The 20,219-nt window shown below is 38.9% G+C and overlaps 1 protein-coding gene across 41 annotated transcripts in view; it reads right to left on the bottom strand.

Annotated features, from left to right (window-relative positions):
- NRXN1 (neurexin 1) overlaps positions 1-20,219 on the bottom strand; it is a 676,494-nt gene that overhangs the window by 8,548 nt on the left and 647,727 nt on the right. For 28 of the 41 annotated variants that reach the window (XM_030499078.1, XM_030499116.1, XM_030499099.2 and 25 more), the window contains one exon: positions 11,433-11,520. In XM_030499078.1, the coding sequence (XP_030354938.1) occupies positions 11,433-11,520 (88 nt within the window). The remainder of the gene's footprint in view (positions 1-11,432; positions 11,521-20,219) is intronic. The other 13 variants (XM_030499117.1, XM_030499083.2, XM_030499100.2 and 10 more) reach the window with 1 other exon arrangement.

Below are 20,219 nucleotides of genomic sequence, written 5' to 3'. Positions count from 1 at the left end.
TTGACAGAACATACCAAATCAATGGGTTCTATAAATCAATATGCTCTGCAGAGCTGAGGGCAATATTTAACGCAGTTTAATAAGAAGCTTTTGTAAAAACATTTTCCACAAAACTAAATTTAATTTTAGCCCAAATGGAAAATGTAAACCAATATATATCCCTTAATGTTTTCAGCAGGCTTCATCACTGTACTCTTACCCTTTTTATTAGTATATTTCTCACATTTTCAGTTGTATTCCTCCTCTTTTAGTATGCTTTCCCTCTGAATAGGGATCCCTTCTCCTTTTACCTGTTCAGCTGTCCTACCTCTACCCACTCCTACATTTGTCATTCACCTTTGCACCTCTGCTGCTTTCTTTTCTACATGAAGTGATTTCTTAGGAAGTTCTTCCTTGTGAGGGTGCTGAGGCGCTGGCACAGGGTGCCCAGAGAAGCTGTGGCTACCCCATCCCTGGCAGTGTTCAAGGCCAGGTTGGACACAGGGGCTTGGAGCAACCTGCTCTAGAGGAAGGTGTCCCTGCCCGTGGCAGGGGGTTGGAACTGGATGAGCTTTAAGGTCCCTTCCAACCCAAACATTTCCATGATTCTGTGAACAAATTTATCCCAGTTTTGTGCGTGTGCTGGGAAATCTTTGGTAATTTGTTACTTTGCTTCAGAAATTTTGACTGATCAGCCAAGTCAGCAGGTACTCCAAATTTTAAACTGAAGTAATCCCGAATGGGAAAAACAATAAGGCAGCATAAGAAAGACAAACGACAAATACTACACTAGTGATAGCATGTTTTCAAGCTAGATCTAAGCTGCTCTAATCATGGGATTCCATTCAGACAGCTAAACCTGTATCTTTTGCTCAGTTAGTTGTCTGCAGCTCTAGCTCCCTGAAGACTCAGATGAACACCAGTGTTAAGGCAAGAAAAGGGGAGGGACACTGGAAACATAAATTTTTGGTGGCAGCTAACGATAAGATTGGCTTTATTGTATGAAAAACTTAGCGTTAGTAACAGTGACATTTGAACCCCACTGAACTTAGCAAAAGTTTTGTTACTGAGCTTTGCAGGACCACGGTTTCATTGCTGGCTATTTTTATCATTATCATCTAATTTTAACCAAAAAAAAAAAAAAAAAAACCAAACCCAAAACCAAAAAACCCCAAACCACCTAATCTAGGAACCAGTTTTCTGCAAGAGAAGACCAAAATGTAGTTGTGAAGAATGAGGAATCTGGTGGTTTGGCCTGCAGAGCTAAGAATGATTCTTGCTCATGTAACGAGCTGGAGGTGTAGACACCCACATTCATCTTTGCAACAGCGGGTGATTCCCTGACTGTCTTCCTTCACTGAGCAGCTACTACATGAAGAGATAAATGTCTGTGCCACGAACATTATATATATGACTTGAATGCTGGAGCTGAAAGCACACTGCATTCAATTTGCTCTAAATACTGTCATCAAGTCAGATCCATTACTGACAAAGTCAATAATGTGCCCGGGAAAAGAAGGGGCCAGGCTTTCAAGACATCCAGAATATAGATGCACACATGGGATATGTGACCACTACAAATACCAAACTACACCCACTAAAAATGGCTCGACGACAACTTGCAGCTACAGTTACACTTAGCCTGAATTGTATTAGAGCCAAGACCATATATGCTTCTCTGGGGGTGGGAAGAGAAAAATTAATGGACTTCAGGATTTATGTAAGTTACACTTGATGTAATTAATGTTCTTTTGCTCATTATAACAATAATAAAAATAATAACAGTATTAAAATGAATAAGACTGCCTTGTTTTTCTTTCATAGTCTGTAAAAGAATTCTGGTGTCCCTGATGTTAGCACCAGGAAAAAAGTCTGAGATATCTATAAAGCTTTGTCTTATTTTTGAATATTATTCTTATGTTCTTGCTGCTTTCATCTTTCCTCTCATTTATCCCTTTTCTGTAACTTTTCAAAGGGTATGTTCACAACATGTGCTGTATCTAGATCAGAATCTACTGTTTACGCCCCTCATATTTAAACTAAGTCCCAAATCTAGACCACAGCTCCTAACCTCAGGAGAAGTGCTAGGTTTGAAACCTATGGACCAGAAAAGCATGTCAACACAGCAGAACAAGGTTTCATTCACATCTTTATATAGTTAGGAGGAGATAGCCTAAGGTTAGACTATTTCAGGTACATGCATCCTCATTATAGGTTATTTGTGCCTTGAATTTTCCCAGCTTCCATTTATGAGCAATATCCTTGGAGAATACCTACTTCTCAAACTTGTCAGCTTTCCCCGGCCACTTTGCAGGCTGTCAAATGACTAGTCACACGCTGAAAAAAACTCCAATGTTTCCATCGTGGTTTAAATTAGGTGGTAGCAAGCAGCTGAAAATTAGCAGTAATGGCTTTACCACTAGGTATGCAAGAGGTAATGAAAATTCACACTGTACTGATCATTAGAACACACCAGCAAGAAGTTTACCATTTGCCCTTATCTCCTTTGTCTGGCAGTGGAGGGAGCAACCCTGTTCACTGTCAGGAGCCTGCTAACATGGTCATTAGTTGATATAAGTGGATATATTAGTCGATATATACTGCAGCTGGCATAAACCAACTACTTTGTAACACCATTTTAATTGAACTTTTCGGGGATTACAGATGCTTAGCTAGAAGCACAATGTTGTTTTGCACACCTGTAATTCCCCTATTTGAATGAAGAAAAAACTGAGCTGCTGAAGACTGCTGGAATAGAGAATGCCTTGTGTCATATAGCTCTGAGAGCCAAAGCACTGGCCTCTGCCCTGTGTCCTGCGTGCAGTGCAGAGAGCTCCCCACCTCTTAAAACTGTATTTCCCTGTTTGCTAGGGGTGGCTGCATCAGATTCCCATCCTTCTGTCTGGTCCTTCCTCCAAACAGTAGCAGAGGTTAAAGCAAATCACTGTCAGTGGTTGAAAAATGCAGAAAATAAGTAAATGAATAACTGCAAAACTGAGGTTTTCAGACATGGTTCAGTAATTTGCTGCCATGAGTGAGGCTTTTGACTAATTAAATAAGGAATTTTGGAAAAGCAGAGGATTTGCTTGCACAATGGTGAAGTAAATAGCTGACTGAATCTGGAGATATATACAATCCCGTAGAATTTTAAGGACCTGATTTAACATCACATTGTTCAGATTTGGTCTAAGAAAGTCTTGGCATAGAAGTTGAGCAATACAATGTAAATTCAGGCCTGTATTTCTCCTATAAACTTTTTCATACCTTTACAAAGTATTGTCTTTCTTCTTCTACCATCTCCATAAAACCAAGGATGATAAATAGTCCTGAAGAAAAGGTGGGGGTTTTACCACAAAAAGAAGAAATTCAATGCATATGCATTACAAAGTGACAAGAAATAGTTTCAGTATTGCTAGTGTCCACATTACAGTGTGCAAGAAAATATATGCACTAGATGTAGCAATTCAAACCAGAACAAAGTGCAGCTCAAGGAACACAGTGGGCTTGCATTAATCAAGACACCAATAGCACATTGTCTAATTTCAAAGTAGAACAACTCATTTATTTATGCCAACAATCTATGTACAGTCTTGATTCTAAGTGTAAGCTTGATTCAAAAGACCCGTTTTTAGGCTTACACAGTTTAACATAGGATTTTTAAGCATATTGCCATGAAAATTAATGGAACCTATTCCAGATTCAGTCAGCTATTTACTTCACCATTGTGCAAGCAAATTCCCTGCCTTTCCAAAATTCCTTAATCAGTAAAAAGTCTCACTCAAGGCAGCAAATTACTGAACTGTTTCTGAAAACCTCAGTTTTGTTATTAGTAATTTACTTACTTTCTGCATTTTTCAACCAATGTCAGTGTGTGAAATCCACTCGTGGAATATGTTTTGAGAGTCCACATTATTTTTATTTAGCTTTATTTAATTGGTTTCAGTAAATCTAGTGTTTACAAAATAACCTAAAAAACAGATTCCTCTCTTAGGATGCAGATTAGGACAGGTCAGTGCTGGTTTTCTTACAGAACATGGGTAAGACCTGACTTGGTATGAAAGATGGACAGAAGGAAGAAAGGAAGGAAGAAAGGAAGGAAGGAAGAAAGGAAGGAAGAAAGGGAGAAAGTGAGAGAGTGAGGAAGGAAAGAAGGAAGGGAGAGAGGAAGGAAAAAAGGGAGGAGAGGGAGAGGGAAAGGAAAGGAGAGAGGAAAAAGAAAAGAATAAATTAAGAGAAAGATTATTAGCATCTAAATGAATGAATGTTGCTGCTTTATCTATTGAAATATACATCTTGAAATAACCTTCATGATTGTTCAAAAATGTGTGTGTGTATATAATCACAGAATGGTTTGGGTTGGAAGGGACCTTAAAGCTCATTCCAAACCCCCTGCTGTGGGCAGGGACACCTTCCACTAGAGCAGGTTGCTCCAAGCCCCTGTGTCCAACCTGGCCTTGAACACTGCCAGGGATGGGGCAGCCACAGCTTCTCTGGGCACCCTGTGCCAGCACCTCAGCACCCTCACAGGTAAGAACTTCTTCCTAATGTCTAACCCGAATCTCCCCCTCTGTCAGCCTAAAGCCATTAAGCCAAATTTACTCATTTTATAAACAGTATTTTATTCACAATATGTGAAACTCATTTTACAAACAATAATTCAAGGAAAATGGCCACATTACTCAGAGCTCCTGAAGGAGTGGCCCATGAAAGAAGGCTCTGTTATTTTTCTCTACTTTAAAAGATGTAAAACACCACTTGTGATTCAGTTCTGAAGGTATTTATAGGCAAAGCTGAAGCACATGATCCTGCTGCGATAACGGGTCTGGGATGTGAATGCAGAGAAGCAAACCAGGGACTCCACTCATTCACAAACACATACAATGATATGTGTCATATCCCACTGAATTCAGAGGAACTCCCTAGATTTTTCAGTGCTTGTCTGCATCATGGACAATAAAATGTCCACAAATATTGTGTCCTTTTGTTCAGGTGTAGAAGTGATACATTAGTCAATGAGAGGCCAGTGTAAAAAGTCCAGCTCCCCAGTTTCCACCCATATTCTGCCTTCCGATATGTTGGTATCACTGTGACTGCATTAATACATGAGAGAAAGCATTAGCCTGTGCTATCATCTCTAGGCTGCCCTGAACCTCTCTTTGAATTACATATGCTTGGCACTGAAAGGGCATGATTAGCTAACAATAGCTGCATTTTGTCTTAAAATGTGCTTAAAAAATAAACTTTGAAATAATTTCATGGTGGTCACAAATCCTCCACATCAGTTGAGGTTACACAAAGAAAGGCTGTGTAAGAGTGTGACCACCACCACTACCATCAAGAATGCATTTGAGGAGTCCAAATTCTCGAAATTATTGAAAAATTATTTGTCAGAGTGAAAGAAAATCTTTCCTTTCAGCACTTTATTGTTTTCAGCTGCTCCCAACACTGGGAATCTATGAACATCTCTAGGACTGGCTGGAAAGCTACAGTTCTACTCAGTATTCCCATGCTCCAATAGGCTGGCCAAGCAGTGTTGGCACAATGGAACAATCATAATTTTTAACATCATTTTCTTACGTAAGTTAGGAAAAAGTTATATTTTTGATCAAATCCAAATGAGAAATGCCATCTTTGTGATTCACAGAGAACAGACACTAAGAGCTCAGTGACAAAAAAGTGGCTCAGTTCACAATAAAATAATTTGGAAAAATGCAACATTTGCTTTCTGTTGCTTTGGGGGAGCTTTATGGTTGATAAAAAAAGGAAATAACCTGAACTATTTTAACTTCAATTATAGGAAAAAACCCTCTATCTGAAGCATCTCAGTTCCTTTATGTGTAGACATGGTAAGTGCTAACATTTAGAAAGTTTGTAAATAAAGCATAATTTTCACCCTGTAGTAGCTCATACAGACACATCTGTATGTATTTCAGCTAAGCATTTTAAAAGGCTGATTCAAGACAAACCAGCAATCTTTCTAGTACTGGAAATGCATATAGAGCTACAGGATAATTGGACTGAGGCACAAATATTCCCTTTATGGCTCGAGCCATAACAAACCCAGTAGCCCTATGAACTAACTGTAATTTTATTTTTCTTTGTTTCAGCCCCTTGCACAATGAATTCCATGTAGTGCATTAAACAGGGCACTTGCAGCGATGTATGAATTATAGGAGTCACTTTACCTCCTACTGCAATGTTATCTTGCTGCCAGATGCACCAGGAATACAGCGCAATGATTCGTGACAGCGAAAGAAGAGCAAAACTACTAATAACAAGCATAAATCATTTGCAGTGTGTATTTCACAGCTCTGCCCATTAGGAAAAAAGGTATCAATGCTGGGGCCAAACCTAAACCATCACAAAGCATTTGAGAAGGTATGGTTCCCAACCATCTCCATCTGTCCAATACATGTTATCGCACAGCAGGAAGCAGTTCGCATGCAAAGCCCCATACTGTTCTGCTCACAGGACAAAGCCTTCCCCAAAGCAGTGACTCTTAAGATGTAATATAGTGGCTTGTTTGCTCTCACTTGGCTATACCGGCTCTGGAGAAGTCTGACCATCACCAGCTATTTTTCTGTGAAGCAATGAGCCTGACCAAGATGTGGGAAAAGCAGCGCATGCTCAAAGATCAGTCCACAAGCATCTACCTAATTGTTGGTCCTTACTAATAAAGCAGGAAAATAACTGATCCCGTTCCTCCCTCAGAATCAAGAACAGGGCTAAGAAAGGTAACCAATGCTACAGATGGTAGGCACCGCTGGACTCTGCCCTCAATATTCTTATCCTGTTTACCTACAGAACAAGTACAGGACAAGATCTGATGCCAGTCAAACACTGTCCTGGGAAGTGGAACCCAAGAGCTGCCAGACAAATGCTGATCAAGAGATGAAGTATTTTCTTTGGTTGCAACATGTGAATTTCTGTTGGTAAAAAGACACTTGTTTGAACCTGAAAAAAGTTCGTTTCTACAAGACCTATTTTTCACTTTGAAGGCTGTCTTCTGCTAAAACTTCCAAGACCAGTGAACGTTCTGGTTTTAAGACTGCCAAAACCTCTATCCATACCATTTCTGCTGGGGCTGTCAAGAATGGTTTTCATTCTAATTTCTAACTTAAGCCTTTGTTGAGTCCCGAGTTTGAGAAGGATTTTTTTGGATAGGTTTCCACGATCATTTTTCATAACTTGTCTACAGAATTAAAGGCTTTTTTATTTCCTCTATGGCATGAAGCTGAGGAAACATCAACTATTATTTATTTTATTATTACAATTATCATCGTAGAATCATAGAATAGTTTGGGTTGGAAGGGATGTTAACAGGTCATCTAGTCCAACCTCCTGCAATAAGCAGGAACATATGCAACACAACATTATTCTTTGTGTTGTTTTTAGTATTTAGAGTAGGAGAGGGGAATGTGGAGAGACTGTGAAAGCAATATGTGCTGCCTTACTATACAAAACAGAATGCAAACAAAATATGTTGACTAAGTTTTGCATGCTAATAAATTTGTTACGACTTCATCCAATTATGGCATATTTAGCAGTTTGTATACCACAATGAAATCTGCAATTATCATTTTTGTGACTTTATGTTCCAGACAAGTTGATGGGATTGCTGCTTAGCAGCTCCTAATCTGGTCTATGGTTTTATGTCCCATATGAAATTTGTTGCAAATTGCATCTTTCCATTTATTATTTAGAAGACAGGTGCAGAGAAAGCAAAGCTGGTGGTGGCAGACCAAGACTTGTTAGCCACTACAAACATATTTATCCTAGAAAAGAAGCCCTACTTTAAGCATAAATCTCGCTAATCAGTAAAATCTAGATAATCAGTATTTTCTGTGATACAGAAATTTACCATATTCAAACTACTTCATAGATTGGTTTGGGTTGGAAGAGACCTTAAAGCTCATCCAGTTCCAACCCCCTGCCACGGGCAGGGACACTTTCCACTAGACCAGGTGCTCCAAGCCCCATCCAACCTGTTTGTTGAACAGGCTCTCATTTTGAGCTGAGAACTTTGGCAGAAATAAGCATATTATGGGAAATCATCATGGAAATGTAGAGTTATGACTCTCTCAATAAAAATGAATGGGCTTTGGCCATCACTTAAATGTATTCCTGCTAGAAAAATGTTGACCTGAGAGCTCTGAAAGCATCATCTCTCGTGCTGGGGTGGATCTTTTGCTGACTGATCATTAGGCAGCAAGAGAAGAAATCCAGCAGGATTGAGAAGACCAAAAAGACTATGGCCTCTCAAGTGAAAACATAAGAGTAACATGGTCCTAATCATCATATATTCTGCCTCCTAGAAGTATCTGTTAGGAAACACAAGCTTCACCAGCATTAGTGGGGGTGTTGAGGAGTAGCTGTGGAGAAGCAACTCTGGTTTGTGAAAGAAGTTAAGGGGAAAAAGCTGAACTGAACAGTGGGAAGAATTTAAATGAAGGGAGGTATCCTTTCATATCTCTTATCCCAAATGAAAACAAAATCATTAATCTGTCACTGCCAATAATATCATACGATTTCTCTCCCGTAAGTTCCAGCCTACCGTTAGGAGCAGCTCAACTCCACATGGAAACTGCAGTATTACTGAGCTGGAACACTGCCTACTGAACTATTCATGGAGAAAGCTTATTCAGAAGACCAAGTGACTCTGACTAAACCAGCTTACAGAGAGGCAGATACGCTAGAAGTTCCAACTTCAGTAACCCCTTTGGCTCATGTTGTTTCACATATGAGAAAAGGACAAGGCCAATAAAGAGTGAGACAAATTAATAGCTTTTAAGAGTTGAGAGTGGGAGGACAAGTGACATTTTGATGTGAAGAATGACAGATAAAATGATCCAAACAATTGGGATTATGAAGAACTTAATTCCTGTGCCAATCCATACTTTTGTTAAAAAGCAACACCAGTTGGGATCCAAGAAATGAAACCATTCTCAAATAAGCAAAAATGAGAATCATGGCTGAGAGTATGATAATATAAACCAGGTTGTAAAGCTAATGGCAGTGTTCTGCAGGAAGACTAACATTCACATTCTTCTTCTGGACCATAGTTTGGACAGAAATGATAACCTCCCAGACAGCTTCATTTCACCCTTCCCATTCCTGCCCCTACCAGCTAAATGACTGTGCATGGCTCCAGGACTACTGAGCACTGCAGCCGCAGAGCTGAAGTTGAAAACAACCTCAGGGAAGAATTATTCTGAAATTTCATTAGCTTTAGGCAAGCTGTAAGGCTGACACAACACGAAAACATTTCTGAGACAACACAAAAACATTTCTAATACAACAACTGCAATCTCACAGGGTGTGGGAAATGTTTTAGTGCTACATAACTAATCCTATCTAGTTGAAGATGTCCCTGCTCATTGCAGGGGGTTGGACTAGATGACTTTTGAAGGTCTCTTCCAACCCCAACTATTCTATGAACTAATGTATTGTTTTACAATTACCTTATAAAATAAGGTAAAATTATCTACATTTACAGTAGATTTATCTACTGAACAGCACTGCCCAAGTTAACTAAAATATGGAAGCAACTCGCATAAATGAGCTCAGAGGCATCCAAGCTACTGCATTGACTCACACTGGACAAGGCAGTCTTGTTAAACTCAAAAAGTTGAAAATGAGAAGAGCAGAAAAATATATCCTGGAAATTCATTTTCAAACCTTCAAAAAATGAATTCTTATCACAATTCTTAAATATTTTGATCGTGATGTGTGGGACTTCTGCAAGTGAAATGTCTTTCTGAGAGATATAGGAACGTGTAAGGTGGGTGTGGGTGTGCCTGCTGCTGCTCAGTTTTAAGAATGGTCATTCCATCTCATGGCATTTTGAAAATCAATCTGAAATCCTCTTATTGGAAAGCAAAAGAAACTAACCCCATCAAATTTATAAATACCTTGGCTTCTGGAAGAGCTCAAATGCCACCCTGCAGGTCCATCAAACACTGAGACAAGTCATAAATGTCTCTGTTTTTATTTACATGTAAATAAATACTTTTTGCATGTGTGTATTAGGCTGTGTGACTTGAAAAAGGAACCATGCATCTATACTTGAAGCAAAGTTTCATTTGTCTTAAGGTTATATAGATACATCTCCTGCCCCAGGTTTGGCTGTTGTACTAAGATGGCTTTTAGTTGTGATTGGCATTAATATACTACTCTCAAATTTCTTCTCAGAATTCTCAGATTTGCACTTGAACTAAAGATGTTACTGCACAACAGATCTTAATTCTTTTACTATTAGGTCTTACTGAAACTACTTAAGATTACCAAATCACCTAAAACGACTGACAGCAGGTGTGCTGTGCAATAGCACAGAACTCAAGAAAACTAAGAAAAACTGAGATATATATGGTGCCACAAGCTGTTCACTCAGAAAAGGTAAAGCTAACCTAAGCCAGCAAAGAAAGCAGGAGTAATTCATTGGACTAGCTGGGATTTTTTTAAAGGTTATAGAGCAACATATTTCTTCAGATTGCTATTACGAAATCTTCTATTTCTTTTACATCTGTGATAAACATTTGGATTTTTAGAAGTTATCTAGTATTTCATTGAATATAAAGGTAGGTAGGACATTATATCACAGAGAAAAATTAGTCTCAAATCTCCATTATTCAGCAGGAGTAGTGAGGACATGGCTGAAACACTACAAAGCTTTGGTTCCACAGAAAATACTAGAATGTCAAAATTTTTCATCTCTCCTCTGAGCTAAAGCACCTACTCTGAATAGTCTTGGCTTAGAAAACAATAAAACATAAAACAATTTTAAACTCGAGACTTGCATTTTATGTCTGTATGGTATATCATACCATAAACAGTAATTCAAAGGGAACTCCACTGACATTATATGACATTTGAAATATGGTACTTTTATCTTATTTGAGGGAAATACTTAAGGCACAAACAATGCCTGTACTGGCACTGGTGAGGCGGCACCTCAAATCCTGTGCTCAGTTCTGGGCCCCTCAATACAGGAGAGACATTGAGGTGCTGGAGTGGGTCCAGAAAAGGGCAACAGAGCTGGTGAAGGGCCTGGAGCACAAGTGTGATGATCAAGTTGGACTCGATGATCTTAAAGGTCTTTTCCAACCAAGTTGATTCTATGATTCTATGATGAATCACAGCTTTCTCCCTAATGAAGTTGTCCCTTCCTTATCACAACAATACAGTTGCAGGAGGCCTAGAATGCCCCTCCCAGTTCGGCCTCTGGTGCTGGGTCAAGCTATAACCTTGCTCAGATCATGACTATTGATGTACTCCCACCCATTGTCTTTGAAAAACATAAAGCAAGCTCTCCCTCTCTGCTGACATTGCCACATGCAGAAAGACCCCAATTCATCTTCTCCCTGTTATCTAAGAAAGGGCTGTCTTGCTAGATGGGACTCTGGGGGACTGGAGCATGCAAATATGAAATAAAAGTAATAAAAAAGTTGACTAACCTAACCCACCTGAGCTTGGCTCACAGGGATCGATGTCCTCATCATCACTAGGGCATTCAGCCGAGGCCACCAGGATGTCATCTGTGGTCTGCAAAGAAAATAAAAATCAAAGGGATATATTTTAACTGAATGAACATGTAAGATTCTCACTGGCATTTCTTTTATTGCTCAGATATAGGCAAAATGCAGAACATTCCAGATTTAATATGTAATGCCCCAGTGACACCCTCCAACTCCGTATTAATGGACTTCGCTTTTCAATTCGCACTTGTCAGTTTTCAGAAGAACTATACTAGATACCCAGTGCAGACACTTAAACATTTTAATATTTTCTTGTAATAAGAAGAGAAGGTAGAAGGATAGATTATGTACATTGGGGCTGCTGATCTTCCCTCTTGATCTCTAATATCTCTGCTATGATACTGCTGAAAACACTGAGGGCATTAAAAAAACCAACTCAAAATACTGAGCTGCCTGCAGCTGTTAAAACTCTCAGAAATACAGTGAGCTTTTCTCCATTAATTGCACTTGCTTCTCAGAGGTAGAGATAAAAAAAGGAAAAATAAGCAAATATTACTCTTGTTGGGTTGAAAACTATTTAATGAAAAGAAACTCAAGGCAAGAAAACAGTAGTAAATATATGCAGTGTTAGAAAGTACCATCTGATTTTCTTAAATAAGAAGTACTGCCCAAATGCTGTGTTTAGGTCCAAGGGGTTCTAGGAACATCTGTCCAAATAAGCTTGGACAGCTCTTTGTATAAAGAAATCAAATAAATCGAGACAAAAGAGACAAAGCAGGGGATGAATGATACAACATGCCATAAAGAAAATAAACTGGGGATTCCTATCTACAGCTTCTGACAATGCAAGAACAAGGAGATATTCAGTGAAACACTGAGGCAATCAATCTGTACCCCACAAAATGAAATACCTTCTGTTCAAGCCACCCCTGAGAACAGTCATTCGGAAATGTGATATGAATACCCACAGTTATTAGGGGAAATCAGAGCAGGGAAATATAAACGGTCATGCTCCTGGTCATTTCTCAAGCAATTACTAATGAGGTTAGGAAGAAGCTTTTCCTATAGGGAAGACATTTCCTAACTGTCCATTTCAAGCTTCTGTTCACCTCACCAATGGAAATATATGGAGGGAATAAAAAGGCTGCAACTGAAACACAAGTAGCAGGGAAAAAACTATTCTTGGATTCCTGTATGATACATATGCCAGTGAGGAGATACAACCCATTTTGGTGAATATGAAATGTTATTTTTAATTTTTTTCCTCCAGGAGTACAGAGGAGGAAATACAGCAAATTTTTCCTTCATCGGTTTAAATCTGAATATGTAAAACATTCATTTCTGTGCAGTGGAGCCAAAGCCTAACCAATGCTGTTTATCATTATTACTCTAACAGAAGTTTTAAAGCAAAGCATCTTACAGTAATAAGCTTTACTTTGTCATGCTTCAAGAATATTAATGAACACATGCTTTCAGCACTTGTGTGAAGTAGGAAAGTGATACAGGGACACATTCATTAATATGTGAGGCAGAACAAAGAAAAGCCTATTATAATAATATTTTGCAGGTAGAAGACTGAGGCATCAGAGAATGAAGTAGCTTGCTGAAGGTAATCAAAAAGGCTATAGACAACAGCTACGTTCTGTGACAGTTTGATGCCATAATCACAAAAATTATCTTTCCTTAGAGCAGGAAAAAAAAATTACAGCTGGGGGAAACCACTCTATAAGTCTGTAATGCTTCCCAAATTAGCTGGCAGATCTACAATCAGAGTTAAAAAGACCCAAAAAAGGTGTTCTAGTTGTCTATTCTATCTGCCATATAGAAGAACATTTATAACAAAAGCCAGCTGCAAACATCCTCTTGAATTTCTAATACCCATTTCTTTTCCCCAGAATACAACCATTTAAGCTTGAAAATCAGTATCTTAGTCTCTTTGTGGAAAAGCACCTAGGTTTTTCCTAAAGTATAAAGAAAAAATAAGCAACCAGGTAACCAATAAAGCCTGCACATAAAAAAAAAAAACCAAACACAACACTCTAGTGTAAACCCCACAACTAATAAGTATAAAAAAAAGTATCATGCATCTCCCAAGCAGTTTCAATTTAGTCAGTGAAACCACTGCGTCACGTTTTTTCTTCTGCCCATATCACTGGAGAAGACTATACTTTTAGGATCTGCAGCCAGAAGTCTGAGCCTTTACCAACTGATCACTGAGGAATTGTACACAAATACCATTTAACAGAGAGTATCACATGCATACATAATAGTCATAGCAAGAACTGATGGTCTGTGAGATCTACTGGTCTAACAGGAATTTTGTTTAAGGGTGCTTTGGTACATGCATGGATGAGCAACCCTGGAGCGAACGGAGGTGAAATGATCAGTTAGATTTATACAGTTATTGCAGTGTCTCTGATTATTTTTGATAAAAGATAGTATGGTCAGAGTTTGCTTTAAGTAATTCTACTTCTTGTGCAGTTTGCAGTGCATTCAAAATTACCAGAAAATAACTACGGGAAAATCATACACTTTAAGTACATTAATGTATGAGAGATACTTTGCTCAGTCGCTTATAAGAGGGAGTGTCAAAACTGTCTTTTGTAAAGTGACACTAATTCCAATCTATGAAAAAAGTATTCACACTTCTGCAAGAACAAAGGGATGTTATTGACTGATAAAAGTGCAAGTATATTATGAGTATGGAAATGAAAAGTTATCTTAAATAAATGTGAATAAAGCACATCAAGAAAGACCTCATTAATGTCTCAGAGTATTAAAAGAAATAATGTATGTTTCAAAATCAATACTAGGTATGAAACTAATCTTGCGGCACACAATAAATCAAGTATCGGTATCTGAATAGGAAGGGAAGCTGTAAGATGATGTGAAAAATGTCAGGAAGAATTCCAGTTTAAGTATGAATAATTAACAGATGTGTCACAACCTCCCCTTATTCCCCCCTTTCTCCAATCCCAAATATCTCTTACCCTCTACTCATACATATTTTAATCAGAAAAAAGGCAAAGGAGCTGTGAAAGGCAAATGAGATGGCAATGACCAAGCTACAAATGAAAGACACTGGACTGCTTAACACGATTTAAAATAGGATTAAGAATTAGCTAGAACACTAGAGAATATGAAGAATACATAAATTACAGGAATACTATGGGCCAGCTACCGGCGTTCTTTCTCCTGAAGAATTTGGGCTGACAGGAATTTACCTGAACAGAGAGCAGGATTCAGACCAAAGGATCTCAGACAGCCATGGGGTAGAGATAAATAATGCAAGATAGAGCAATATGTTTTACTGCCTGCCTATTGTCTTTTCCTCATGCTTTTTAATTTGGATGGGAAGATTTAAACCAAATCAGTTCTCCTAAGTGAATTGCAATTGTTCCTAGCACTATGGCTAATTTACAGGACACTGCTTCGAGCATTCTCATTAATCAAAGATTTAAAAGTCAGTGGAAAATCCCTTATTTACAGAGAGAGCCTAATAGGATAACATCCAACTGGTATCATCCTAATACACGATCGGATTAGAGTGTCTCTTGGGCGAGCTGTTCAAATTCATTTAAGCAGTGATACTCTAGTTATAACAGATTAAAAAAAAGGATATTAAAATAGCAGGGGCACAACCTGGAGGGCCAGGCTGAATTTCTTTTGATTGCATCCTCTTTCTGTGTGTATTTTCAGAGCTTTTCAGATTCATTCTGCAGATGTGGTTGTATGATTTAAAATGCAGCCCATTGTAGTATGTGGCTTCTAAAAAGTTAGACATCTGTTCACATCTCAGAAGAAGGATAATTGAAAAAGCTTACAATTAATGTGCCATATAAAAAATGGACCTAAAAAAAATCACATTTTGTAAAGCTAGAAGTCACTGCATCATGTCATTTCCAACAATTATTCAAGGATACGACCCTTGCTTACATCAGTCAGGTCTGCTTGCAAAAATAAAGACTTTGGGATTTGTCTCTTAGCCAAGACAGAGTTTAAAATATCACCAATCTGCCACCTTGCCTGAGGAAGGAAATGGTGACTATTTCAAGAAAGCTCCTGGCCAGATCAAAAAATGATGCTCTAGTCATGGCTTAAATACAGTGACAGTCTGTAGCTATGGATAAATATCAAGCTGCCTCAAAGGTTACTACCATGAGTTCAAAACTGGTGGCACCAATTATGGCTGTGCCTTTCTAACAGTGCTCTTTGAATGCTATGTCATTAAAGAAAAGAAATTGCAAATGAATAAACAATATGGGAGAGTAATTTTTTTTGATTATTCAGTTTTTGCATGAGTGGGCATAAAGACATACCATCTTATTCAGGTTTTATGTATGAAGCCTCTTATACCTGAGGGTACCAGAGAAATATGATCTAAAACTTAAATCAGCAATCTGAATTGTGCATTCATTAACAGTATAATGGATCCTGCATATTTTCTCCTGTAGTATTCCACCAGCTCTCCTTTAAACCATAGCACCCTACAGCTGCTCTGAATATAGTTTATTCCTTTCTTGTTCAATAATATACTTTATCCCGTGAGAACTGTAAGTAAATCCAAATTACAACAGTTAAAAAACTAGCAGTCCTAAATTATTATATGAATTATAAATAGCACAACCGCTTGTGACTACAGTTTAAATTATTTTAGATGAGAACTTCAATCATGTAATCAAAACTATTCTTATTTATTTGTAGAGCGTTGGCACTTAATGATGCCAGGCAGGCACCGTTGTGCTTGGTGCTAAAGGCAGCGGGAAGGAAAAGGCTCTGCTCTGAGGAGCTTGCAGTTTGATTTCAGACCAGATGCAACAAATGAGCATGAGAGAGGGGAGCAGAGAATGAGGAGGGTCAGGTGAGGATGCTACTGATAAGCACTCGTGGTTACGCAGGCTCTGATCTAGTGAATTCTCCAAAATCATGCTCCAAAACAGCAGGAAGGAAGGTCAGGAAGACAGAAGGCAGAGAAAAGCCAGGCAGGATCCCACGACTAGCCAAGGAGATGCTGGGAACAGATGGTGCCTGGAGCCTCTCCGGGGAAACTCAGTGTATTTAAAACCCTGTCCGGACAGGGAAGATGCAGGAAGAGGCAGGCAGCACTGCAAGCCTGATGGTTAAGGCACAGGAGGTTGGAGCATGGTTGCGTTGAGAGGGGATGTAACAAAGAAAGTGTGAAATTAATGATAAGGTCACATGAGCAAAGGGGATGAGGTGGTAAAAGGGGATGGCCAGGATACAAGGGAGTTGATATCAACATATCTGATTATGTGAAGATTAATGGGTAAGAATTTAATGAATGTTAGCAAATGAATGTCTGAAAACATGTTCAGATGGAAGAGTAGGAAATTAAACTTCCAGTTCTACTTTTCCCTTTTCTGAGATGTTTGGTTATCATCTCTGCTTACATTACTTCATTCTTCCTCCTGAAAAAAAAAGCTTATTCAAATACTTGCCATTTAGTTCAGAGAGAATCAGCTACAACTGCTGTTTAAACACAGAGGGCTGCTTCAGCTTAGCAGAAGGAGCTATAGCTAGAGCCATGGTATAAACAAAGGGTTTGGAAAACCAGCAGATACACACTACTATCTTCTTCATTAGCTGTGGCAAACTTTGCTTTAAAAATGCTGTTCATGCAATGCTCACAGAAGGGAGCTTAGAGCAGTCAGTCTGTACTTCTGCACTGGACACATCAACTTCTGAGGCAGTGAGGGATTTTCCCAAAACCCAATCCCTTGCATATATTCCTCTCCCCACCATCATTTTGCTTTTAAAGGGAGGAATAAAGTAACCTAAACCAATGGGAATGCTGGCAGTAACCAACAGGGCATGAAAAATTACAGAGGAGTTCATGTGGAAAAAAATCAAATTTCATTTTGGGGGACAGGATTAACTGCACAATTTTCTAGCCAAGACTCTGTAATTTAAATTTAATTTTCTGGGTGTGAAACAGATCTCTATGACTGGTTATAGAGATGGTTGTAGAAAGAAACTCAAATATGTCACATTAATCAGCTGTACTGTTCAGCTAGCTTCTCCCTGCTGTTAATAACCTCCCATTGCATGAGGCAGTTTGCTGAGAAAGATGCTGTAGTGATCTAGCAGGAATATCAGCTCTAGATGACATGCTGCTTGGACAACTGCCTCTGAAGTTGTATTTAACATGCCATAGGTCAAGCAAGTACATGTGCATCAATTACTGCTCCTCCACCCACAAACAAAAAGCATTTTATCATCTCCATCCTACTGAAACCTGTTATTGCTGGGCATAGATACTAAAATGCTAATATTTCAAGCACATAGACAATATTTATTAACTGCTGACATATTATTACCCTGTAATGTGAAAATACAGTAAGTGAAAACTGAAACACTTCCTCAAAACTGGCTCTCAGCTAATTAGTAGCATCGTGTTATTTCTTGAATCGGTCAGTGTTTGACAGTGGGAGAAAGGAAAAGCCTCCATTAACAAGTTCCTCTCAGAGAAGAAGATCTTAAAAAGAAACCTTTAGTATATAGTAACCAAACACAGCAAGAAATTATACTCTGAGGTGTCAGTAAAAAGCTCAAGATGATGCCTCAGTACCCTTGCAGGCCACCTCCAGCCTGTGTCCTCAAATCTCAGCAGTGATGGGAACACAGCTGCCTCACACAGCAAAGCAGAATAACCGCAGTTCTGGCCTCTACCTCTCTACATAAACTACACAAATTCTGTCTTTCCCTGTAACAACCTTAAAATCCACGGTATTATTTCCATGCAGAGCAGCATTTGTATTACTTCTCCAGCTCTCTCCTCCTCCTCCCAAACATCTAAATTCTCATGGGCAAAACTACCACAAGTAGTAGAAATATATTTGAGAAAAGGATTTATAGTAAAACAATGTCAACAAAACTGCATGGCTTTCCTTTAAGCTCCAAATTCGAAGTTAATTGCTTTGGTCAAAGTCTTAGAGCCATTTGTCTCATCTGGAAAAAAGCAGAAGCAAAGCTGGGAAAATCCACATGCTGGCAGAGCTACAGCTTCTTACCTGGACAGCTAGCCAGCAGCACCTTGCATTCATCTTTAAAAACAAAAGCATCACTAATTAAAAATAAGGAAATAATCCAAATCTTTTCCTAATCAGGTCATGTCCCTTACCACCTGCCACATATAAATAATGCTAGTTTTACAGATGTAGGCCAAAACCAATTCCTGTGTTCATTTTATCCATGAACATCACTTTTCTTGTCCCCTTGTAAAACTTTTTGGGAGCTGCTCTCTGGAAAATTTTTCCTCCCTGTTTCCTTCCCTTGTCGGCAACTAATGAAAACACATAACATCTCCATCCTTATTTCAAGGCCTTGCAAGGAGGTATTTACCACCACACTCACCGAGTAACAGCCTGAGCTATTTTGGACTTCCCTTCTTGAAACAAGCTGATCCCATACTACGTGTGGTTCTTGGAAGCAGAGCAAGCAGCAACCACACAGTGACAGAGGATGGCAGTTACCATTTCTCAGTTCTTGGCAGGAGGAAGGAGGTTAAAGTTATAGCACAGGGTTTGGTATTTATAAAGGGAACTAGTGATGTTTACCATGAACACTGGACTAATGCTTCAAAACCATGCTGGCTGCAATGAAGGGTGAACTGTCCATCTTTCACACCCTTCACATCAAGGCCTACTCATGTCAGAAAAACCCGATGGCATGTGCTGCATGAGGAGTCACGTCAGCATCATGCACATTTTGCATTGAGAAAGACCTAAATTCGTTTTGAAATGCCAGAGGAATGGACCAGCATTTGAGTTCCTTCCTCAAAATAGTACAACATGGTCCATCCCTGGCAGTGTTCAAGGCCAGGCTGGACGGGGCTTGGAGCAACCTGCTCTAGTGGAAGGTGTCCCTGCCCGTGGCAGGGGGTTGGAACTAGATGATCTTAAAATCCTTTCCAACCCAAACTGTTCGATGGTTCTATTCTAACACAGATAGAAAGTAGATATTGATATGCCAGCAAAGAAATCACTGGCACCTAATTGCCTAATGCCTAGTATATTATTTATACTGTGCCATTTGTTAAAGCTGTCACGGCTTGGATGAAGAATGAATTAATCATCACATTATCTCTCTCTCAACTAACTTTTAGATTCACAGTAGTGTAACATTTCTGCTTCCAGAAATAATTTTTTTGGGCAATTTTCATTCTGCTATTACAACTTCTGTCACAGATCATACTGATCCGAAGAAGCTGTGCTGTGATTCTTTCAACTTACCTTTTTCACCCTTTTTTCCCTCAGGTAACTAAAATAGGTTGAGAACAAGGGACAGGTAACCTGTGAACTCTTTAAAAGTCGCTTGTGCTTTCTTTCTGAGATCCTCTTCAGAACATCCACGTTCTTCTCTCATAAACACCATACTTCATTACAGAACAAGAACAACAAAAATACAGTATGATTTTTGCTTTGTTTTTACATTTGCACTAAGCCTAAAATACATGGAATGGAATGTGATTGATGAAATGCAATCCTGTTCTTTTCTCCTAGGCAAGAAAATGATTTTGCCTCTGAGAGAAATGTTTCTGGGAATTATACTTGTATTTTCTGCTATGATTTTATTTTTAGCCGTCCCTTTTGCTGAAGTAAACATTTTGGTCTCCATTAATTCTGAACTCACAAAACACAGTGGAGACTTTTGCAGGTTCTTTTTCTTTTTAACCCAGAGACTGTGCTTATTAGAACTGCAACATCAGAACAGTGACAGCAAACCATTTAATTTATATTCCTGCAT

The sequence above is a fragment of the Strigops habroptila genome, chromosome 10 (assembly GCF_004027225.2).
Source record: "Strigops habroptila isolate Jane chromosome 10, bStrHab1.2.pri, whole genome shotgun sequence".
NCBI lineage: Eukaryota > Metazoa > Chordata > Aves > Psittaciformes > Psittacidae > Strigops > Strigops habroptila.
The sequence above is the reverse complement of the archived record's forward strand: the minus strand, read 5'-3'. Positions and strand labels throughout refer to the sequence as shown.